Source organism: Varanus komodoensis, unplaced genomic scaffold (assembly GCF_004798865.1).
Source record: "Varanus komodoensis strain SLA01 unplaced genomic scaffold, ASM479886v1 scaffold22, whole genome shotgun sequence".
NCBI classification, from domain to species: Eukaryota; Metazoa; Chordata; class Lepidosauria; order Squamata; family Varanidae; genus Varanus; species Varanus komodoensis.
Window position 1 is genome coordinate 15,603,247 of NW_025335606.1, and position 25,209 is coordinate 15,628,455.

Below are 25,209 nucleotides of genomic sequence, written 5' to 3' on the forward strand. Positions count from 1 at the left end.
AATAAAATATGTATTTTAATTTTTATAAAAACATTTAAATGCTACTCATTTTTATAATGGTCAAAGTTCTCTGGGCAGTTTGCAAAACTTATAAGCTTCATAATAAAAATATAGTATAGGATCTCTATACTATACGGGTGTTCCACTGTAGCTGCCTATAACCCTCCATGGATTATGGGCATCTGTTGAGGATGGAAGGAGCACAGGGACAAAGGTCACCTTCACACTGCTTCTACCCTGTGAAAGACTTCGATGGCCAGGATTGTCAGTCTAAATATTTAGCGCCTGCTTGCAAGGAGGACAGACAATGGCACTGCCAGGGTGCTGCATTGTATCTCAGCCAGTCCTCATTGCTGTGCTTTCCTGCCAGGTATGAGGTTGGTCTTCTGACCTTCAGATTGCAGCTGGGTCTTGCATGCCAGCTGTGTTGGTGGGGGAGGGTGGTCCAAATTCGTTGTCACAGCTCTGACTTATGTCTGCTTGTACAAGGCCACAACTGGGGATCCACATTTCTCCTGTGGTCCACTAGACTCTGTTTGGCAGTCTTAGGATCATTCCCTTAAAAAGCTAAAATGTTATAGTAAGATACTGTACCTGATAGGAGCAACTGCCATAAGTGCCCCATCGTATGCATTCAGATGTGTAGGCGTAGAGGGGAGTGTTTATGTGGTGACAAACAGGTAATGATATTGACACTAGACAGACAACTTCCTACGATCTGGGTGCCACCACTTAGAAGGCCCCTCCCTTGTTATCACTCTCCTCCAGTAAGAAGTTCATACTTGATGTGTTTCCTTCATGTGTGCATTCTAGAAGCAGTATAGGATTGCATGATGCAGAATGCCCAAGCTGCTTAATAGCAATCCAGTAAGAATAGCACTGGAAAAATGTGTCTTTGTACACTTGTCAGTTTTCAATCTGTGGCTGAATTTGATTAATGTGCATCTCATCAACACCCAAAGCTCCCACACATCCTTCCTTCCTGTTGCATAATAAAACAGTCAGTTGCTTGTGCAGTAGTTCACACTGTACTAATATTCCTTGACAGCCAAGCCAACTTTGCCATGCCCACTCCCACCCGCCTTCCGTGACTTGCTGCCCAGAGGCAAGATTTAAAGAACCCATCGCTCCCCTTGTCCGCCTCTCCAACTCTTCTAAAAGGTCAGGTCACCAAGGCTCCCATCTGTATCTCTTCAAACTAATGAATTTAAGCTGTTGATGACTCTGTTCCTGTGCAGCTGAGAAATATCAGAAAAGATTTCCCACGTTGAGGATCCTTTCCAGAAACCTAATTAATTTCCCAGTTGCCTTGCCTGTAACAAGAGTGGTTTTCCCAATGAAACTGCAGGGATAAATTTTCTCCTGACAGTTTTGACATGTAGGTGAGCAATGGAAAGTGTTACATAATCAACTGAGATATTCAGAATGTCATGTTTTCTCTACTTGCAATTTACAGCTGTTTCAGCTGTATACACAGCAACTATCTAATGCGGTTTTGTCCTCTGTGGCACTACATACAGCACACTCCATTTATAAAGGCCTTACTTGCAAAATTGGTTGGATTCATCAATGAATAGGCCAGATGGTACCTGCCTGTGAAAGGAAACTTGGTATAGTAAAGGCTGTCGTGTTTGTTTTAGAAACATATAAACAAATAAATGTAGGACAATTAAGAACAGAAATTTTGATATTATGCACCAAAGAATCAGAAGACATATATATGGAGACATATATATGAGGAGGCATTTTTTCAGGACCCAAGTTGCTCAGGGCTTTGAAATTTAATGCCAAAACCTTGAATTGGACCCAGAAATGGGCTGGAAAACAGGGCAAATCACAAAGCACTGTCATATCATGACCATGTTAATAAGTCTCTCTCAACAGTCTCACCGTGCCATTTTAGACCAGGTGTAATGTTTGGACTCCTTTCAAAGCAGTCTTATGAATAACACATCATGGTAATCCAGACAGGAGGTTTTCAAAGCATTGATAACTGTAATCAGGCTATCTTTGCCCTTTGCAGCCCTTTTTAAATTTTTTTTTACTTGTTCCTTATCTTTTCTCCTTATTTGATGATGATAATTATACTACATTTCTACCCCACCTTTCTTCCTCTTTCAAGGAATTTAATTTTTTAAATTTAAGAATTTACAAGATTCTCCTCCTCTCCATTTTATCTTAAGAACCCTGTGAGATGGGTTAGCCTGACAGTACATGACCTGACATCCAGTGAGCTCTATGGCTGAACGGGGGTAGAACCCAGCTATTCTGACACCAATTACAACACTGTAACCACTGTGCTGCACTGACTCTCTTGATTAAAAACAGAAGGCTGGAGTTTCGGTAATTCTTCAGAGGCAGATGAGCAACAAGGATTTAATGCAATCATCAGAAGCCTCCTTTCTTTGTTGGAAAGATAAAGTTTCCCACCACAAAGCTGGTTTTCGAACTACTGGATATTTGTTTGGAGTTCAGATGTATGATCGGGAGGTCTAAGCATATAAGCTGCCTGCTTGATTTGGGTTGATTGCTCCTTTTGGTTGCAGGAGGGGCAGGGACAGGAAGGGTGGTTGAATGCAGAGGAGGGATTGTCCTTGTTTTTGCACGGCATAAGACATAGTCAAATCAACAGTATTGATAAGCTACTGCTATGAGATGCAAGTGCATGTGTTTAAATGTATCTGTTCAGATGTGTTAAGTAATAGTTTGTATACCTTGCTTTACAGGTCTCTGCTTTAGGATTGGATCCTTCAGGTGCCCGTTTAATAACTGGAGGCTACGACTATGATGTCAGATTTTGGGATTTTGCTGGGATGGATGCATCTCTTCAAGCTTTTCGATCTCTGCAACCATGTGAATGGTATGTCCTAATTCTCCCCTGTAGGAATTAATGATACCTTCATAGTTATATATAGTATGGCACTAGTCTCCAAGGTGCGGTCATATGTGTGAGTGTTTGGGACAATAGCAGTAAAGTGACTCTCTGATCTGTGCATCAAAACTGCCATCACTTTCTCATATAATATTTTGCCTCAGTATTTTTATAATGATAAAGAAGAGCAGCATCTTTAAAATTAGTGCCAGCTACTGAAAAAACAAACCTCTGAACATCTGTTTCTATTTTTCCCCTGCTGGTTTACCACAAAGGTTCCACAAATGAATGAAGAGCATTTGGAATCATCTGTCTTTGAAATCTTAGTGGAGTTTGTATTGAACAGTAAGATTCCCAATGAATTGCTTTTAAACTGGGATACAGTTTTAAAAGACTCAAAGGACTTAAGGTCCTGTGGTTGTGACACACATTTCAGATGGATAATGTGGTGGATTGCCACTATTTTGTGGCTCTTTGAAGAGGGCAGGAAACAGAAAGGAGAAGTTGGACACACGTGAAGAAATGAATTGGAAGTTACAATTTGAGTGTTTGAAGTGGGTCCCCAAGCACTACTACCCTTGGAGATGTTTCATATGCTTGAAAGCACAAGACATTTCTGTTTGTTGTTCTCAGTTCAGAGCATCCTTTTAAGAATATATAATGCAATTCTCATCATTGCCCAAGGAAAACTTGAAGTTTTACTTTACTAGGAAGATTTCAGACCTAGCCCTCGTTACCACAGGATGCGTTGCCCATGTTTAGTCTACATGCCACTATTTCCCATGCCCTTGTAAAATTGTGGCGCTTTATTTTTAAATTTAGAAACTTCCAAGAAAAAAGTACAGCTGCTGAATATATTGTCATTTTTAAGGGGGAAATGGAATAATTCCAATAAGTCTAATAAAAATTTAGAAGATGTGCTTTTCCTATGAACGCCAGTGTCTTGGATGCTTTAAAAAAGTCAGGTTGGATAGCTTCGTTCATATCCCTGCATTCTTAAGGCTAAGGCAGTTGGGCATAAAGAGATTGCATTAAATCTTTGGATCGATAGTTTCTTTTGAAAAGTCTATGTTTAACTCATGGCACTGTTGAATCCTGAATAATGCAGGAGAGCATCTTACTTCACTCTATATCTGACAAAATGTCAGAGAGAGTTCCCAAGCCGTCTCTTTTAGGGATATATGTGGAGACTTTCATTCTTCTATCAGAGAATCTTTTGAAATAAAAGCATAAATATTCTTGATCAGTCCTTGCATCCTTTGGTAGATAAGAATATTCCAGTTCCAAACAGGTGAGCAAAGATCCAATTCATACCTATTTATATTAAATTTCTATCCTTCTCATTAGCCAAGATGACTCTCTGGGCAGGTTACAAAATATATAATATAACAATATCAGACACAATAAAAAATAAATTAGGCATATATACTGCAACAGGAAAGCAACATCAATAAAAACACAGAAAAATATTTTAACTAAAGGTAAAGGTAAAGATGCCATAACATCTCATTAAATTATTTTAACTATTAAAATGTTGGGTAAATAAAAAGGTCTTTGCCTGACACTAAAAAAAGAGTAAGTGAGAAGGTGCCAGACAAGCCTCTTGGGGAGCTGGTTCCAAAGTTGGGGTGCTACTACTAAAAGGCCCTTCTCCTTGTAGCCACCCTCTTTGTTTCCTTCAGAGGGGGTTCTCTGAGAAGGACCTCAGATGATGTAAAGTTCAGGTAGACACATATGAGAAGAGGTACTTCTTGAGATAACCTGGCCCCAAACCATTCAGAGCTTTAAATATTAATGTTAATACTTTGAATCAGGCCTGGATTTCAACTGGTAACCAATGAAATTAATGGAGGACCGACATTATGTGTTTGTATTGGCCAGTCCTCATCAGCAGCCTCACTGTCCTATTCTCACTGTCCAATTGTCCTATACCAGTTGAAGTCTCCACACCATCTTCAAAGGTAGCCCCACATTGAGAGCGTTATAATAATCCAGACAAGCTGTTATCAGAGCATGAATTACTGTTGCTTAGATTCTGCCTGTCCAGATAGTGTTGTACTTGATAAATCAGCTGAAGCTGATGAAGGTGCTTCAAGCATATATGGTTGAATCATGGAGAATTTTGCACCCAGAAGAGATGGGACTATATACATCTGCTGTTTTAATTGCTTTGGATCAGACTATTTCTGGTTTCTGCATCCTTGATATAGTTGTTGTTGCTAGTCGCGAAGTTGTGTCTGACCCATCGCGACCCCATGAACAACATTCCTCCAGGCCTTCCTGTCCTCCACCATCCCCTGGAGTCCACTTAGGCTCACACCGACTGCTTCAGTGACTCCATCTAGCCACCTCATTCTCTGCCATCCCCTTCTGATACAGTTAATTAATGCTTATAAGACAGATACACCGGTAATTTCATATACAAATCTGGTGTGTTTGAGTTGCAATTTTTAGATTTGCCAATGCCTTCTGGTCTCTGGTGTTTTACTGTATCTTTTCTTAGCAGGGAGTTGTTCCCAATCTTTGCTGTATTTTAAACTTAACAAGTGCACCATAGACTCTTGCTCTTGAATGAGAGGCTAGTAGAACATTTATGAGGGGTCATATCATTGCCTACAAAAACAAACAAAAGCATCCAAGAAGGTTTTTTAAGCAAGAAGGTTAATTAACCTCCACAACTATACAGCAACAGGTTAAGAGGTAACTGACTAATGATCTCTCCCAGCAAGCAGAATTTGTTTCAATATGTTTATTGGGAAAGTAGTAAATGTTCAGGTAAGAGTTTGACTCTTTGAAGCCTGAATTGTTGTCTATTGTTCCTTACAATGTAAACAAACTGGCAATTTCTTGTTTGTTCAGATTGCATTACCTACTAGGGAATATTAATTCCCAGAGGGACATGTCAAATTATTGAGTTAAACTTTGAGAAATTGATTGGTAACATTAGATGGTTCTCTTGAATTGAATCTGTGGGGCAAAGTAAATACACTTAAGGTAACATTATACCCAATATATATGACATGTGACTACACTTTCTGTAGGGTTACATTCAGCTACATATATCTTTGAAAATGCTGCATTCAATTAAAGAGGGTGGATTTGTGTTCCCTGATCTGGTTCTGTATCATTTGGCTTTTCACTAAATTTTGGTTTAATCCACCCAGATTCGATTGCCCCCCTCTCCAGCTTTGGAACCTTCTGGTCATGACTCTCTCCCAGACGGTTTACACTTGGTTCTCAGTATATAAAAACAGATAGTCTACCTCCTGCAGTTGCAGCAGTAAGAGGAGTATGGCATGAAATAGTTTGATCCATTTTCTTATGCCAGATTAACCTTATGAGGAAACCGAAAATTTAAAATAGTTAAGAAAACATATAAATTGCAGACTTGGATGCTTAAGTAGATTTCTATACTTGATCAGTTACTGGAAAAGGAGATAACTTTCTGTAATTTTCCACTCTTCCTGCCAAATATGTTTTGCCTGCTACAGCTGAATGGCAATACATTCAGTTAAAACATCTGTTAGCATCTGGTCTTAAACCTGCAGCCCTTTGTATTTGAGGGTCTCTTCCATTTTTAGACTTGCTTGTCAAGGCTGATCAGACATATTAACCTACAATATGATTCTATAAATATTGATTGTCAGTGAACAAATATGATACATTGGATCTTGAGCAAGAATAGAATAATGAATTAGGTTGCTCTATTTTGACTGACCTACGTATGAAATGCTGCCTTAGCATTTGTTTTATTAGATGCCTTTTCAGTAAGGATGTAGCAGTTGAAGATGTGATACAGCTAATGTTTTCTTCTCCCATGTTCTAGCAATGCCCAACAGCAATGTCTTTTCAGGGTGAGATTACAATACTGACACACTTTGTATAGGAAAAATGTTTTAACATTTATGGAAGTACGTGTTCTACTTAACTGTCTATTCTCTTTTTGGAATCTTACATACAATCTGTGTAAATGGATTTTCCATTGCCTTATAACAAACAACTAATATAACAATTAGTTTTGGCCCCGCAATAGTATAATGGAGTGAGGATTTACTGACTTGTTCAACACTTTAATAGGTGGTATTTAGATTCCAGCCATCCATGGGTAAATATAGGGATATTTGACTTGCCTTTGTTGAAACTTATGCATATTTCTATGGACAGTAGTAAATTTCCTTCCATACACATAATACATAGGTATATAAACTCCATATGCATACACAGAATGGACACATTTAATCTCATGCAATGTAGGTTAATTTTTTATTATATATTTTTGAAATTCACAAATCATTTAAAGTAAGTTGACTGAACCCTAAATTTGTTGTTTCCAAATTAGAACAAACTGCTTTAAAAGCCAGGCAACAAATCAGGATTTCAGATTTAGATGGCATGATATGCCAACCCTTTTGGGTTTCTGTAGCCATTTGCACTAGGTGAAGGAGGAAAAAGGAGTGAAAGGGCTATGTGTGTAAGCACAGAGCCAGTTCACAGTATTCCATTCCATGAAAACATGGTCATACCAATCTCATGATTTCAGAGTAAAGCCACATGAGCTAGTGTTAGGGTGGAGAAAAGTAGATTGTCATTAGTTTATTCTATGAGATGTTTGTACAAAATAAATTGGGAAAGAGCAGGAAAATGCATGTAACTTTATTTTACGTGAAATACTCAAAACTCCTCGTTGAATTTGTGGCAGATTCAAGAGCTGCTTGGTAGCTTTGTAGGGATGGGACACCTTCCAAAGGGAGACATTTACAAAAAAGCATTTGCACATGCAGATAATGTGATTGACCTTATAACTTGCTTAATATTACAGCACTATTATTATATTACGATTTTAATCTGGACTAATAACATAAGGAATGGCATGTACTGAAACTTTGCTGATTTTTCCAACTTCATGCTAAATGTTCTGTGGAAGTTAAGATATTTTTAAAGCTTGATTTTTTATTTAATATTTACTTTTTTTAAAGGAAAAAAACTCCAAATAAGTCATAACTGTCTCCCTTTCGCTCTCCCTCAAAGACAACGTGCATGTACTCACACCATGCGCTCTTTGTTTCTCAGCTCTCCCTTGCCCCCACACCACACTGTTAAGAACAGTATCAAGAACTGTAATGTCTGCGATTTATTAATCACTGCGTCAGGAACGTTCTGTTAAGGTCACTGAATGTTGTAAATGCTTTTGGTAATTCTTGGACCAATGTTAGCTTTTGAATTTGGCAGCCCTGATCTTAAATGCTCATCACTATCTGTTCTTGTGAAATTTCCCATATCTCCAGACTGAGGAACAATAAGGGGGAGAGTGAAAATCTCCTAGCTTTGGAAAGTCAAAAGAGGCTGCTTTGGGGTCTTTTGAATATCACTTTCTCCCTTTCTTCTCACTATATGTGATTGGATTTAGAGTGATATTCTGGCTTGCCTTTGTTCATCTTTCTGCTGTATGTATTGAATCCTGTTAAAAGCAAAATGAATGAATATGAATACATTATGAGAAATAATTGTTAATTCCAAATAAAGACAACAAAGAGTTCTAAAGAACATAGAGCAGTGGTGGCGAACCTGTGGCTCGTGTGCCACAGTGGGCATGCAGCGCCCTCTTTGTCGGCACACAAGCCAAGTCGCCCCAGCATCGCCCCAGCAGCTGAGCATTGGATAACAGTGGACATAGGGGCCATGCGCATGCTTGGAAAAAAGTAGTGGCACCAGGCGATGACTTCACAAGCTGCGATTCACCCTAGCTTTCGCATGACCGGTCAGTGTGATGCAAAGGATATATATATATTCACTTGGACTGGGTGTGAGTTGTTTTTTCTAAACTAAAACCTCAGTTTTCAGGTTTTATTGCAGTGCTGGCACTTTGTGATAAATAAGTGGGTTTTGGATTGCCGTTTGGGCACTCGGTCTCAAAAAGGTTCACAATCACTGGACTAGGGTTAGAAAAACGATGTGTCCTGGTGTGATTTTGATGGTTGGAATGTGTTTAGAATGGGCAGATAAGATGAACTGTGCAGAAAACGCTACTCAATGAAGGCTTTTTCAAAATTGCCCTTTTCAGTGGAACTTTCATCCTGTATTAGGGTTAGGGGTGTGCACCAGGGTAGTTTCGGGTTCGAAAAATGAGGTGTCCTGGAAAGGACTAGCAGCACCAGGCAATGACATCATGAGCCGTGAGTCTTTAGCCATCATTTGTCCGAGCTTTTGCATGGCCAGTGAGTGATCTGCCATGGTTATATATGTATTTGCTTGGACTGGCTGTGAATTGTTTTTTCTGAACTAAACCCTCTGTTTTCATGTTTTATTTTTGTGTTGGCACTTTGCGATAAATAAGTTGGTTTTGGGTTGCAGTTTGGGCACTCGGTCTCTAAATGGTTTGCCATCACTGTTCTAGAGTCTTAATATTTATGCAGGTCATGTATACATTATATACGAGTTTCATGTAATTTGGGGGGAACACCCCAAATACGTAGTACCTGAAGGCTAGTAATGTACTTATCTATTAGTCATATTTATGTACCACTTCTCAACCCCAGATTTAATATTCAGGGTTATTCAGATTTAATAACTTAAATAGATGCATACTATGTTCAACTAAAGGTGGTAATTTCTGTATTTCTATCAGTAAATGTATATTCTTCAATAACACATGGAGACAGGAAACAGAACCAAGTTCTTTGTTTTTAAATAGAAAAGGTTGCTTATTTTTTTGGTGACTCAATAAAAAGCTTAGTCAAGTATAGAGTAGCTTGTTTGTCAGGAATTAGGACCATGACTCCTCTCCCTCAGTGGGTCCCAATCCTTTGTTCTCAGGTAGTTCCAGAATTACTGTTCAGGGAGATTACTTGGCCATGGAAAGGCACCATGAGGCTTCCCATATCCTTATCCAAATTTCATTTACCAGAGAAGCCAGTACCTACAGGAAAGGGCTGCTGGCCTTTAACATCCAGATGCTGCATTGAAGCAGGCAGAGCTTCCAGAATGCCCTTCATGGCCAGATTATAAACTCTGACCAGTTGTTCCCAGTCACTGCTAAGGTGAAGTGTCAGTGCTCTAGTTCCAGGACTGCTGTCCTTGGTCCTGAAATTGACCCTCATCTCAGATGTAATCCAGCTGTCTGTTCACATCATGCCTCCTGTCCAGTGTGGGGAACAGAATCCTAAATGAGCAGGACAATACTGTTAATTCACAAAAATGCTGATCAACTAGCTAAAGCTCAAGATCATCTTAAAGCTCTCCACAATCATGGGAAGAAATCCTGGCAAGGATTACCAAGGCGGTCAGAAGCAGGTGTCAGATTTTGATCATAGTGTGGGGCAGATTCCAGCTGGAAGAGGCATTCCATCAGATATTGTAGTCCCAAGCCATTAGGACTTTATGGGTTAAAACCAGTATTTGGACTTGGAAGTATATAGGCAGTCAATGCAAGTGGGCTGATCAGATCAGATCAGATTTATAAACCACTGGACTAGCCATAGACTCTCTGGGTGGCCATAAGTATAAGTATTATGTGTTCAGACCATTTGATCCTTGCTTAGCCCAACCACAGCCTCATTTGCTAAAGATGAATGATGTGTGTTGATAGATAAACCCAAACTAATTGTGATTAAGGTTGCATCTTCAACACAGATTAGAATGTGATTTGCTTTTTAATATGGTTTGTGAACCCTCAGATGGGGATCATTTGCTGTTTGTCCCTTTTAATTACTCTCATGTTAATTTTACGTTCTGTTTGTGTCCGATACAAGTGGCTTATACTGGGAATAAATGAATAGTCCATAAGGAATGCAAGTGGGTTTCCATCTTTTCTGTGTATTTTATTAAGCTGAAGATGTTGAATAATGCAACTCTGTGTGCATTGAATGCATTACATATTTATATCGATCTTGACTGAGATCCAGGAATTCATACATGCACTGAAGTATTCAGCCATTTTCATCCCCCGCCCCCCGAAAAAAGTTTCTTTAAGTTTACAAAGTAGTGTTTTATTTTTGGAGAAGTAAACTAATCTATTAAACTTGGAGGTACCAGGATAGAGTATGGTACCAATGAGTTGTGACAGAAACTTCCAGCAGCAAGTTCTGTACATGTGTAGGATATTATGTGAGGGCAATATACCTGCATTGAAAGAGACATAACTTTTAAAAAATGTTGTTCAAACATCCATGAAAGAGATAATATATTAATATCCATATTCTACTTTTTAAAACCTGATTGTTACAAGGATGAGAAAACATGGCATGTGCCTTATACAAAGAACAATCATAAAAACAGAGATGCACACACACCTTAAATAAGAAGAGAACCAGTGTTTACATCATGAAAAAACATACAGCTTATTTTAAAAGCTACTAGACCAGAAATGTATAAGCAAATACCATTCAATAAATCTAATTAAATTGTCTCTTGGATTGGCTTCTTTGAAGGGAGAAATCAGTTTTAGTGATAATGCAATGTCTAAAATTTTGTTAACCAATAAACTAAGATGATTTTGGGTTGGTCTACAATAATTCAAACTTTTTCATTTAGATATCCCAACAAAATTATATTTGTCAATTGGAATATTACAGCCCATCATTTTTAAAAGAACTTTTGTCCAAAACACTCTTCCTAAAACCTTGCACATCTGGACAGTTCCAATAGTGTGTATAAAGCCTGCTTAAGGGTGCAGCTGAGATGCCAGGAAGCCCCCTCATTTGCATGAACAACTAATGAAGAGCTGCGGGAGCAGATCTTTGCATCCCTGCTTCTCCCACTCTGCATTTTCACTAGATAGCTGTTTGTAGCTCTCTAACAACAGTGTTTCGGAGGGAGAGAGAAGGAGGCTACAGCAGCTTCAAGATACCTCATGTTGTGGACACCCTAGGCACCGCCACTCACTACCCTCCCAAATGCTCCCTTGGACTGCTCTGAAGCTGATTTTCTGAGCTCAGAGAGCAACTGGTCTGGTTCTTTCTGTGCTGGCTGCAAGGCAGTGAGGGAGAGAGTTCTGCTTTCCAGTTCCGAGTTCAGAGCATTGTCTTTGACCTTGGGGCTGGGTATTCAATCTCTCCTAAGCCTCCCAGTCAGTATCTAAGAGCCATAAGATCATTTCCTAAATGCCATTAAATTGGTGTAGTTATTAGTCATGTTTGAATAAGTTTTAGACCATCTATATGGCATAAGGTGCTGCTGCTAAAAGTATCTTAAAATTTGATACGCATTGGTCTGATCAATTTAGAAGTATTTGGGTATGTGACTGGTTATTTAAAATATATCCTTTTAAATCAAGGATATATTTCTTGATATATTTCAAGATAGTGTTTCTTGTGCTATATTTTCTTATAAAACAAATGTATTCTTTGCTTGCTCTTTGAAACTTATGATTTAAACAGCAACAGTATTGACAACTTCCTTCTCTAATTTTTCAGTCACCAGATAAAGTCTCTCCAGTATAGCAGCACAGGAGATGTAATTCTTGTTGTTGCGGGCAATTCCCAAGCCAAGGTGCTTGACAGAGATGGCTTCCCTGTAATGGAGTGTGTAAAAGGAGACCAGTACATCGTAGACATGGCGAACACCAAGGTAACCTGCAAACTAAGCAGCCATGGAATAAAATCCGGCAACCCTTTTATAGATCACTAGCTGGTTAAAGAACAGAAAACAGGGTGGGAATACATGGTAGTTCCTCCCAATGGACTTGGAATACAGTGTTCAGTTCTGGTTGCCTTACTTGAAAAAGGACATAGTTGAGTAGGAAAAAGTACAGAGAATGGTAACAAAGAGGATGAGTGAGCTGGAGCAAGCCCCAAGAGAAGCAGCTACAACAACTGGGGCTGTTCAGCTTAGAAAAAAGGACATGATAGAAGTGTTTAGAATAATGCATTGTGTGGAGAAGTAGGAGGGAGATATTTTTCTCCCTCTCCCATAGCACTCAAATACAGGATCATTCCATAAAGCCGATTGGTGGGAGGTTCAAGACAGATAAAAGGAAGTACTTCTTCACACACTGTATAGTTAAACTATGGAATTCACTGCCATGGCGAGTGACGATGGCTGCTAATGGCTTCAAAAAGGGATTGTACAGATGGATGAGTGGGGAGGCTAGGAGCCTCGCTGGCTGTGTGCTGCCTCCTTTACCAGGGGTGGCCTGCCTGCATATGCCAGTTACTGAGGAGCTTGGGCAGGAGGAGGACTTGCACCTAAACTGCTTGTGGGATCCTGTGAGCAGCTGGTTTGCTGGTGTCTATGGAGTGCTGGACTAGGAGGACCTTTGATCTCATCCAGCAGGGCTTTTCTTAAGTTCTAGTGCCTGGCTTGAGAGTACGTCATTATCTCCATTAATGGTCCTCTTCTCCTCAGTGGAGGTTGACAAGCCATATGGCAACTATCTGCACTGTCACTGTAGACAATCCTAGCACTGGCACTTTACACCTCCTATTCCGTTATGATAACTTTGCAACTACATGATTTCTGCTATGTTTATTTGAAGTTGTTTTCAGCAGCATTGCCAAATTTATTTGTGCTGTGGTGGATAGACTGTTGGACTATGGACCTGGGAGTTCTGGGTTCTAGTTCTAACTCATGCATAACCCACCTCACAAAGTTGTAGTTGTGAGAATAAATGGAGTGGAACAGGACTGTGGAAGCTGCTTTGGTTCCTTGCAAAGAGGGTGGGGAGAAAGGATGCAATATAATAATTCCATTCTGGTTCTTCAGCTAATGCTCAACTCTATTGTACTTTACTTGAACACATGACATGGTGTGTCTTCATTTGCTACCCGAGATTAAAATCTCTGTGAACCTTTAATTGAGCATACCAGGAAAAATCTTAAATTTGGCAAATGAACTGTACCTTTGTCTCCTTCCCTTTACACTGCCCCATGAGCTGCTGTGGGCCCCACAAATTTGTCAGGCCGTGTTTACTGGAAAAATAATACATGTTCTACTTTTATAAACATTTAGAATATAACTGCAATCAAAGGACATATTCAGTTCAAGTGCGATCTTATTAAATATTTGTTATATGGCACCTAGGAACAGATAAGCTGCTACAACTTTCTCCATAGCAGCTTGCAACTAGTTGAGATAGTGGCCTCATTCAGACAAGCATATCTCGGCTGATTAAATTGAGGTATGAAAAAAACTTTTTGCCTTGGCATGCAGTCCTTTTGCTTGAGCTGCAATAAAACTAGGAAGCCTAAAATTAACTAGTCTTCTGTTCCATCTGAGCTGGAAGATTATGTTTACCAGATTCAAAACAAGCCAGAGGTTTTTACCATAGTTTTGAGAGAAACTATGGTTAGAGATTCCCTGGTTTAAAGGTAAGAGTTAAGGGAGTACATCTCAGTTTATTAAGCTGAGGTATGATTATCTGTATGTGTTTTGTATCTCTAATACCACAGAGTGATTTTGGAAATATAATGGAATGCGAGGTGCAAGGTGACAGTTCCTGAACTTCAGTGGTTCGGTAGCTACATAATTATCTTACACATTAAACATTTAAAAAGATACAGTTGCACATTCAGATGAGCCCCCCCCCCCCCAGCACTTCATTACTTAGAATAGCACTGATTTATTTAGATGCTGAAGAGGGATAAGTAGAGGTGAAAGAGAAGACATAACAAGGGTGAAAAGATGGAGAATGCATAAAACATGAGCACATGGGTGTCAATCATATTCTGGATGGCTGTTGTTAGTTCCTCTTCTTTATGAAGCAGTTTGCAGTTAAGGAATACAGCTATGTATAGAATAGTGCTGATGTGCAGTATTTGTTTACTGAAATGTTTAGAAGGAAAGAGAGCAAAAATGTCTACTAAAACAGTGTTTGCATCATTGCTTGTAGTACCCACACCTTCTATTGCTTTTCCTAGGGGCACACAGCAATGCTTAACACAGGCTGTTGGCATCCCAAAATAAAGGAGGAGTTTTTGACGTGTTCCAATGATGGGTGAGTATTTTTGCAAGACTCTTCTATAGCACTTACAGACAAGGCTTTCTCCTTTGAATTCCTCCCATTCCGATAATTGGCAGAATTTAATATCGAGCTCAGTGAATGGTGGTTTGCTGTGATGTCTAATGTGAGCTGGAACAAGCTTAAGCAAAAATGTCATTTTAAATGGCAATTGTCCCAATCTGGACTTCATGTGTTCCAGCATATACACAATATCCTCCCATTCTCGAGACATCTCCATTTAGTTCCACACAGCAAAAACTGTCCGCAGCGAAAACATCTTCTTGTTTTCCTCACCTGAAAAACAAGAAGATGTACTTATTGAACTACCATATTCATTAGAGAGGGAGCAATTTAAATGTTTCATGTGCACATTGGACTAGGTTTGGGACAAACCCTTTCAGAATCTGCCCCTCCTTAATCCATGTATTTTCTCATGTGCTCAGTCCAATCCTGAAAAGCAAGCTGAGCCAAGTAAAGCAAATGTTAACATCTCAGGAACCATTAACATTAGATCTATTAATTTCTCTCTCCTTGGATTACAAGTAGCACAGTAGTTTGCTAATCTGACACGTCTAAAAATAGACTTTTTACTTAGCAGACAGCTTTTGACAGTGAAAATTATATAGTCCAGACTTCCCATTTTCTCTGTCTAAAACTGTTGAGCAGTTATTCCAAATAAGGGTTCAGGGAACATTTCATCTTAAAGCCTTTATCCTGATCAAGAGCTTAAAGCTCATGTAAGTAATGATATCAATTGATGTATAATTATGTTTCCAAAGACACCAAATTGCCTTATTTAATAAGAAAAGTATTTGAAACTATTCCCTGCTAGCAGTATGCCTCTCTTGTATGTTCACATGTGAAGGGCTGGGGCTCAAGGTGCAGCAGTGCAGTATCTGGACAGACCTTTTACAGATTAACAAGTGTCATCTGTCAGAATGACAGAACTACTTTTCATTCGAATTGGAGTGAAAACGTTATTTCTTGGAACTAGCTGTGCTCTGCAAGGGGCCTCCTTTACCACAGTCAGAAAAAAACATATAATGGTTGGTGTGTGTTTGTGTGTGTGTTGGGGGTATTTTTTGCTTTTACCTTCTAAGCTGGAATAATTTGATATTTAGTCAAATGAATGAAATGGTGTATAATACAAGTGAATTGCATAGCCCATGTGCTGCAGAAGAGTGTCTGTTATCCCAAACTACATGCAATTTATGCATGGTAGGGATATATGAAAGACTAGGACTTTCCCTCATGCTGCAGTTATCCACAGTCCATATGGCAGGGACCTACGTGCTCTTGCATTTCATTATTTGGTTGCTGATGCAAGGTTCCTTGACAAAGAAAAGTTTCTCTTAGTTAGACAGCAACAATGTCTGGCAGTCATATGCCTTTGGATTAAAAGTGACTTCATAAATTAAACTGAAAGCACCACCACTGAGATAAATACAATCTCCAAATCCACTTGAAATTCCCAAGGAGAAATGGACTTCTTCCCATTAGTGTTTATACCCCAAATGGGGAAAACTTATGCAACTGGTGGTTTTACTTGGTATTTTCTAGTCCTGAGTATGTGCCTAGATGTGCAAAACTGGGCTCTCTTCTCCTTCAGAAGATTAGCAATCTGAGCAATTTTCCTAGAATATGATTTCTTGGTTATGCCTTGCAGCTGCTTCAGTTCCCTGTTTCACTATCCCATATGTCAATGTAAACATTTCATCTTTACTCCTTTTGGATATTTGCTTGCAGATAAAATCAGTTCTGCATCCCAGCTAATGCAACAATGAATGTAGCTAACCATAGTCAAGGTGTTATTGTGTTCTTGCAGTACCAACAAGAGAAGATAGGCCTTTCTGTATATTTGCCTGACAAATAGTTGTAAACCTCTCATTCCTTTTCTCCAACTTGGTGTGCTCCAGCTATGTTGAATGATAAAGTTAATCATACTAGTTGGGTTTATGGAAATTGTAGCCGAACACAACACTAAGTTGGGAGAAGGTGCCTCAGCTGTTGGTGAGGAGTCAAACCTTTGCAGAATTGAGGATTTGCTTAATTCCTGTTCCATTCTTGCCTCTCATGATGGTGTAGAATTGACTGATATGACCAGGGTGGTGCTGCTGCTGCTATGTTGTTGTCATCTCCTTCCCCTCCTCCTCCTCCTCCTCCTCCTCAGTGTTCAATTTTATTTACTTCACTAATATTGTGGCTGAGTGTTCCACCTTATTTTACTGTATTTTCACATCTTCCATCCATGCTTTGTTGTGTGCTAGTTTCTTACCACTTCAGTGTTTACAACATATGCTATTTCATACAATGGCTACCGGGTGGTGCTCAAACATTGGGAAATAATAACTTTTCCCAGAGAACTACTCTCAAATCTGTAAAGATTTCTGGTTTCCATCAGCCTCAGGAACAAAAATCCCAAGGTTGTTCCCAAAGTCTCTGTTTTTCTTGGCAACATGTTTTCTGAGTGGCTAATGGAAACAAATGCCTACTTAGAATGTTCCCTCAGCTAATGCATTTATTGCTGCAGCAAATTAGGATTCATTATTATTACTGTAGCCTATAATCTATGAGATGCAGCTTTCATTCTGAAGGACACAATCCATTTCTTTTGTTTTCAAGACTGTAACTACAATGAAAATGTTTTCAAAAGGCAGTAGAAAAGAAATGGGAACTTGCCGCTGTTTGGCTAATATATTATAAATATCCATTGATAGCACTGAAGATAACTTCAGAAGAAGGCAGGTGTAAGTTAAAATATATGAATCTGTTCTAATTGCGCTGTAGGTGATGAATTACAGTGACTCAGTAGCCAAAACAGAACCATTAAGAAGCAAAATGGGGGATATTGGCATGGTCATGGGAGTGTCAAAGTTTGCAAGAGTACTCCTCTGCCCAGGAAGAACAGCCCAGTGAGGACTGAATTCAAGTGCCACAGAATGCTGGCTTCTTAATGGGGATGGAACAGGGAACAAGATGAGAGGGCAAGTGGTTTGCCTGGGATCCTAAACAGGAACATTGTCCTCTTTACAAATTTGTTCTGGAACCCCCCCCCCACACCCCGGCACTTGTACATCTGTTTATCAAGAAAGATAAAACATATACAAGCACTGGTTTACTAATACCAATACATTTAGATTTTTTTCCTAATATGTCTGACATATTATAGACTTAATAGAATTACTATTGTTACTACTGAGAGCCAGTGTGGTATACTGGTTAGAGAACTAGACTGGACTCAAGAATTCTAGGTTCTAGTCCCCACTCAAGCCATAATAATGACTGGGTGACTTTGAGGAAGCTAGATTTTGACTCTCAGTCTGATCTACCTCACAGGGTTATATAAAGACCAGGAAGAGAATTAGAATAAATTTCCTTTTTCCTTGCAGGAAAAAGAAGGGCTATAAATGTAATAAAATAATAATATAATGATAACAGCAAGTATCATTGTTATTGTTAACATTGGTTGTTCTATTATAACTCATGCTTTGTATATAATCACCCCTATTATGATTTGATTGTTTATTTGTTTTAGTTCCCCTGAAAGTCCTACCAAAATACATTGGGCATTTTGCCGCCTCCTTTTGCTTCCTCGGGACAAATCCAGTGGCAGTTTTCATGGAACTGCACCCCTCAGTGGAATGGATTCTGCATCGCCCCAGCAATCCCCAGTATGCTTGAAAGAGGGAGGTACAGATTTCTCACACAGCCATGCGTGTCCCTTTTGTTTGGGCTTCACTCCTGTCCTCAGAAAACAGCAGCCTCATCCCTGTTTAACTATCTCAGATTGAGAAATCACAGTGGTCCATGTTCCTTTATTTTCTCTGTGCAAATATTGTAAACTGTTATCTGTTGTAAACTCCCCAGAGAACTTCAGCTATGGCATAGCATATTAATTAATTAAGAATAGGAAAGATGTGAACAGCCATTTTAAACAAGGAAGGTTCATGGCTTTCTGTCCTAGGTGCTAAAGGGAACTGTGGCTCATTGGTGAGCACCAGCTTTGTACCCAGAAGGTCCCAGGTCAATTCCTGGTATTTCCTAAGAGGGCCAGCAACAAACCACACCTGCAACCCTGGAGAGCCACTCAGTGTAAGAGTACTGGGCTTGATGGACCAAGGGTCTGGAAGCTTCTTGTGTTCCTGTAAAGTTCCAGCTAGCATTCTTTGTGTGGTCTCTGTGCATCATGCATGTGGACTCTGCACCTGCGTGGAACCAGTTGTTTGGACGATTTCCTAGCCAAACTCATTTTGGGGAGCCTCTTCCCCGGTATATATAGGAAGGCCTCCCACCCTTTTCTCCAGTATTTTTCTGACTAATGTTTTGGGTGCCTCTGGTTTCTTCCTAGTGTTTCCCTTGTTGTTTCATGACTATCTTCTAGAATCTTCTATCAGTCTCGTTCTATAAAGTAAGGTGACTTAACTGTATCCGATGTTCTTTGAGTGGTCGTCTGTGCATTCATATAAGCTACCCACCAGCCCCATGTCAGTGTTGACAATCTCAGTTCCTGTATCTTCTTCCCGTCAGACCCATATTGGGATGGTGTGGGTTGGACCATTAATGGCTTTTCCTCCCCGGTTCCAAGGCCAAAACCTGTCTCTTGTCTCATCAGAAATGGGGAAAAATATTTCAGATGATATTTCTTGCAGCCAACAGAGGGCTTGTGTTAAAGTTATGCTGCTGTGAAACCTCTGAAGAAATAGAGGATCCACATTGTAATGTTCACTACACTTCCATCCTGTAATTGACTTGCCATGTTCCAGAAGCAAGTGTTTTTGCTCCTTTCTGGTTGCCCTAGAAGTACTAAATCTTCCCTCTGTAAGTAGTGGGTTCTTCTTGTGGATGGAAATTGGCAGGCCATAAGGGAATTGGCAGAAGGCTTAAGCGCCCTGCTGGATTCCACCCATGAGTAATAAAGTAGGCTACAAATGAACACTCAGTAGCTGGTTTCATTAAATGAAAAAGTGTTTATAGGCACAGACTATTCCCACTGGGAAGGAACCGTCTACCACAGTTAGCTTATACTAATGGGAAAAGTATTTCCAGTGCTTTCTGCTAAGGACTGATTTTTTGCGTATTGAAAATGATTGTGTATATGAAACATTTGGTGTGACTTGACTGGGTTTGTTTGCTTATATAGCTACGAGATTCTCATTGATCAGCAAATCCTGAAAAGTATAGAGTTTCCCAAACTGTATGTAAGGTTATGTTTTGGACTAGGTCACTAATGAATGCGTTTTTCTCAGGAACTGGTAAATATGTTCTTTTCTCTCTTTCTTTTTAAATGTTTCTATTTGAAGCATGATAATAAACAGAAAATAATTTATGGGAATCCAAAAGTCTAGGACTTTCATGTGAAAGCAAAATAGGGATATGAAATGAATTATCAAGGGCCCTCGGTTTTTATCTGGCTTTTTTCTTACCACACATGTGATGGCTGTTCTTGTGAATAAGTAAGATGGAGCTGAGTGATATTAAATTCCCAAACAGCAGGTGTTCTATGTCCCCAGCCATCCTCTCCCCACTCCACCCCCCTGATTCAGAAATAGAATTGCAGCCAACCTTGAAATGTAGCAGTCCCGAGTTTTGTGATTTGTCATCGGAGCCAGTAGTGTGGTTTCTCTTGCAGCTGGTTTATTGTAGAAAATTCCTTTACTGGATCTCCCTCTTTCTATCCCTGAGCTACTGGATCTCCCTCTTTCTACCCCTGAGCACTGAGGCTTAAACAAGCAAACAGCCAACCAGACAGGCAAAACATTCCTAGAAAATGCTATCTACTGCTTCCTTAATTGTCTTACTGCTGCACCTGGAACTAGAGTTTTCTGGTTTTACTCTAGCATATTTTATTACATTTTTATCCAATTCCTGCAAATAGTTCAGGACTGTATGCCTGGTTTCCTTTGCCCCTTTATTTAATCCTCACCAATGGTCCTGTAGAAGCTGAGAGACAGGAACTGGCCCAAGATCAACCAGTGTCCTTTGTGGCTGAGTAGGGATTAAACCAAGATCTCAAGGGTGGGATGGTGCAGTTAACAGTAAGCCTGATTCTCAGTGCTTGGGTTTCTCTAGGCACAGGATTACACCCTCTTTAATGTTGGTGTATAGTTAAATAGGAAACTTCCTAATCCCAGAGTTATTAGTCTTCCTGTCTCAAAGTACGCCTGCTTAGTTTTGGACATCCTTTGGTGCCTGATTCTGTTTTAATTGCAAATGTCAGGAACTGAACCAGATAACTTCGACGTGGAAAGCATATGCTTTGCCACTGGGCCAAGGCCTCTCCTTGGTTGTCATTCATGCTAATAAGGAAACAAAAACACATTATTAGTTGTATATTAATAAATGTCTTAGTTGTCTTTTGAGACCATGGTCTTCCTAAGTAGCTTACAGTATGAAACTACAAAATTCAGTATCAATCAATTGTACAACCACTTTACATTTAAACAATTTTAAAATGAACCAGGTAAAATACAGTGCAATAAAATATGTAACAGCAGCAAATACAATGAAACTTGATCAATTAAAAGCCAAAGAAAATATGGTTTTTAAAGTTATCCTAAAAGCAGCCACGGAGGAAACCAACCATAGATCTCTTGGGAGGGAATTCCATAGGGCAAGTGTCACCACTGAGAGGTCCCTTCTCTAGTGTCCACCATACTGATCTTATGACTGGGCCAGTGAGTAGGGTCTCCAAAACCAGAGCAGGTTCATATGAGTGTAAGTGGTACTTTAAATAAACTGGGGTACATCAGCCATCTATGGAAAGAAAACCTGGGCTCAGCTGTGTATGGCTTAGGAACAGCTACTGTATTGCATTCCCAGAGGGCTGCCTTTGAAGACTGCTCAGAAACTATAGCTACTCCATAAAGTGGCTGTCTGTATCTTTGCTAGGATCAGATGGTCAGATCATCCTATACCAATTCTGAACCTACTGCACTGGTTTCCAGTACATTCCTGGACCCAATTCAATTTGTTGATGCTGACCTTTAAAGCCCCAGTTTCTTATTGCTGTTCTGTGCTATCAAGTCATCTCCAACTTTTGGCGACACTACAAATGAAGGCCCTCCATAATGCCTTGTCTATGACAGCTCCATTCAGCTATCCCAAGTTCAAGCCTGTGGTTTTCTTTATGGATTCAACCCATCTCATACTTCATCTTCCCTTTCATCTTCTGCCTTCAACTTTCCCTAACATGATTGTCTTTTCCTCAGAGTTGTACTTTCTGATGATGTGTTCAAACTACAAAAGCCTCAGTTATGTCAGGTTGCTCTGGTTTACCTAGAGGGATGTGTCTACTAATGTCTACTAGTATTGGATATTCCATCATGCTAAAGGAAACCTGTCCTTCAGGCAGTTGCTGTGCCTTGTGGGATGCCTGTGTCTTGTTGTCTCTATTAATGATGTGCTAAAAAGGAAACACTCCAAGCCATAGAGGAAACCCCTATAGAGACCTCCTACTGCTACCCTAGAAGATATCTCTGGTTGAGGAACAGGGATCTCTGCCAAAGCTCAGGTCTCCCAGCTGGGGAAGCGGCACCAATTCCCCCTCTAACTCAGAATCAGTACAATAGGCTATCGTTACTCTGGAATGGGTGAAAATCATAATCCATGGGTGCTCTGGCTCACTGTTAAAGACCTTCCAAAGGATCCAGTAGAAGTGGGTGGTCTGCATTGCACCCCCCATGAGTTCCTTGCAGTGTATAAGCTGTTTTCATCATGAACATAAGAAAAGACTATCGTTTAGTAGAAAATCGTGTACTTTGTATGCACAAATTCCTGCTGTTCATTTAATAGGATCAGGTGGTAGGAGAGCTCTGCTTAAGTCCCTAAAAGACCATTGCAGGCAAAGGAGACAGTACTAAACTAGATGGACAAATCTATCTATTTATTGGAGGCTTTTATAACCCATCCCAACTACTAATGTCTCGGGATGGTTTACAGTAAAAACAACAAATAAAGCATAGCATCCAACACCTCAGTATCATAAAATCTAGATTTAAACCAATTAGCTATTAAAAGAATGGGAAAATAAAAAGGGTTTTGCCTGACACTGAAAGGAATAAAGTGTCGGTGCAGGTGAACCTCTCTGGGGAGCGAATTCCAAAGTTGGGGTGCCACTGCAGAGAAGACCCTTCTCTGGGTAGCTACCCTCCTGATCTCCTTCAAGGGGGGCTCCCAGAGCAGGACCTCCTCCTCAGATCTCACGGGACAGGAGGGCACATTACCAGGAGGTCCTGTTTGATTATGCAAACTTCCAGTCTATCATTTTAATGAATGCACTTCTAGTATTCAAGTAAGTTTGTTCAGTGATGCTGGAACATTTGAGCCAAAGCGATGTGCACACGCTAGCATTCCTGACTCTTTTGGTTTTGGTGGAACAGCCTTGGATCTGGCCCAGACATACAAGGCTGCAGTTGGGGAAGAAAATGATTCACCCTTCAGGGCATCCTGAAGTAAAAACATCAAGTTATAGCCAGCTCCAGAGATCTGCATTGAAAATGAAGTTGTTTTTCCTAAATCATGATGGGAGAGGGATGTGAAATCATTTCTTAATACAGCACTACCCCTCTGACTCTCTTCTTCACTCTAAATTTGTCTCATGCAGTGATCGTGTGAATTAGGTAATACACTCTCAGAAGTGTGAAGGAAGTTTTTAAAATTTCAGCATGCTGTGGATCCATTTCAGAATGCAAACGGCTTGTTCCGCGGTGGCTGTGGGTACATAAAAAGTTGAGGATGCAAATTATTAGTCTGAACACCTCCTGCGTCATCAGTATGTTATACAAACATTTTGTGCTTTGCACGCAGCTAATGCTGGCCAGACTGAGTTCTGTGAGCAGCTGGAGTAGCAAAGAGCTCACGCCAAGGCCAGTACCAGACATTTTAATAAACACAGATCGCCATGGTTTTGCTGAGATACAGCATTTGTCCTGACCATGTGAAGACCTCCCCACCTGGTCTCCATGTTGCTATGCTTGCTTTTGTGTTTAAGTGGAGGAACTCCATGACTTAATGGGACAGCTTTCAGCTCTTTGCTGGTACCTACTCATCCCCCTATGGCAGTCTTCCAAAACCACTTGCCCTGCAGAGGGTTTGGACTATAACTTGCATAGTTTTGATCATCAGTCAAGCTGACTGGGGCTGATGGAACTTGAAAGTTCAAAATATCTGCAGGGCATCAGCTTGCTTGGTGCCATAATGGGTGTGGAACTCTCAAAACAGGTATCTGTGAAATGCATTTAAGGTTACTGTCATACTAGAAAGAAAGTTCCAGTTGAACTCAATTAACTATTTCGCTGGAAGAAGCATGCTTAGAGTTGCAGTGCATTACAGCTCCTGCTTTGCGGGGTGGAAGGACCAGCAGTTGCTACAACGTGAACAGAGTTATTATATTTTGTAGCTCAGTTTTCTTTGGAAGAACTTAAGGTGGTATGCACCGTTCCCTTCTCCCGTGCACACAAACATGCATTTTTATCCTCACAGCACCCCTGCAAGATAGTTCAGCTGAAAATAAGTATAATACTGCAGTTATGCACAAGAGGGAAGAAAGGAAGTAGCAGGCTTATATTTGGCAGTTGTTTCAGTGGCAGTTTTGGCAAAAGCAACACATGGGAGTCTGCACAAAACATCATCAAGGGCCACATGCTTTCCCCACCCCTGCTTCATGAATTTGCTCATTGAATCCAGTGTGTTCATTTGTTTGAAAATTCTTTATTGTAAATTCCTCAAGTCTAAATAAATTTTCTTGAAGCTCTAATAGCTCTGCACTGCCCAGAAAGCTTCAGCTGTTGGGAAGTACAAAACTTTAATATGTGCCCACAAATATGACAATCAAATTACAAAATGTACGAAAGCCAAAAGTACTAGATTCTGTGTAGGTTTTTGACTGAGGTTTCCACCTGCCTGTATGAAACTCACTTCAGGCTAGAAGAATACTCACACATCTTGGGCCCAAAGTCCTGTTACTTTGAAACAAGTGCGGTATGGATAGAAACCTGCACCTCATATCCAAAAGAACTCATTTACTTTATTTTTATTTCTTTATTTGCCAGTCCATGGCCAAAGCTCTCTGGGTACTTTATAACAATGCACAGAATAGTTTTCTGTCAATTTATCCAGAGTTCCCTGCAACTTTGTCATACTTGTTTTTTCAAGTGCAGGGTGGGGTGGGCAGTAAGTTTCTTTGGTATTTAGTTCTCCAACCCAGTGATAACATGCTTTTAATAGTCCTCTGCTTTTTTCTTTTTTGTCTCCCTAAAATCTTACGTTAAGTGGGTAGTAGGGAGAGGGTGCTAGCAGATTTAGTAATCTTTCTTCACCCTCAGATGTTTCCTGTCTAAGACATTATACTGATGCATATATTATGCTATGTATTTTAAAACAGTTTAATGTACAGGATGCTTTT

General features: G+C 40.0%; 1 protein-coding gene across 1 annotated transcript in view; it reads left to right on the plus strand.

Annotated features, from left to right (window-relative positions):
- Positions 1-25,209, plus strand: part of WDR70 (WD repeat domain 70) — a 144,612-nt gene that overhangs the window by 23,678 nt on the left and 95,725 nt on the right. The window contains exons 7-9 of the mRNA XM_044431200.1: positions 2,727-2,860; positions 12,283-12,436; positions 14,725-14,801. Coding sequence (XP_044287135.1) covers positions 2,727-2,860; positions 12,283-12,436; positions 14,725-14,801 — 365 coding nt within the window. The remainder of the gene's footprint in view (positions 1-2,726; positions 2,861-12,282; positions 12,437-14,724; positions 14,802-25,209) is intronic.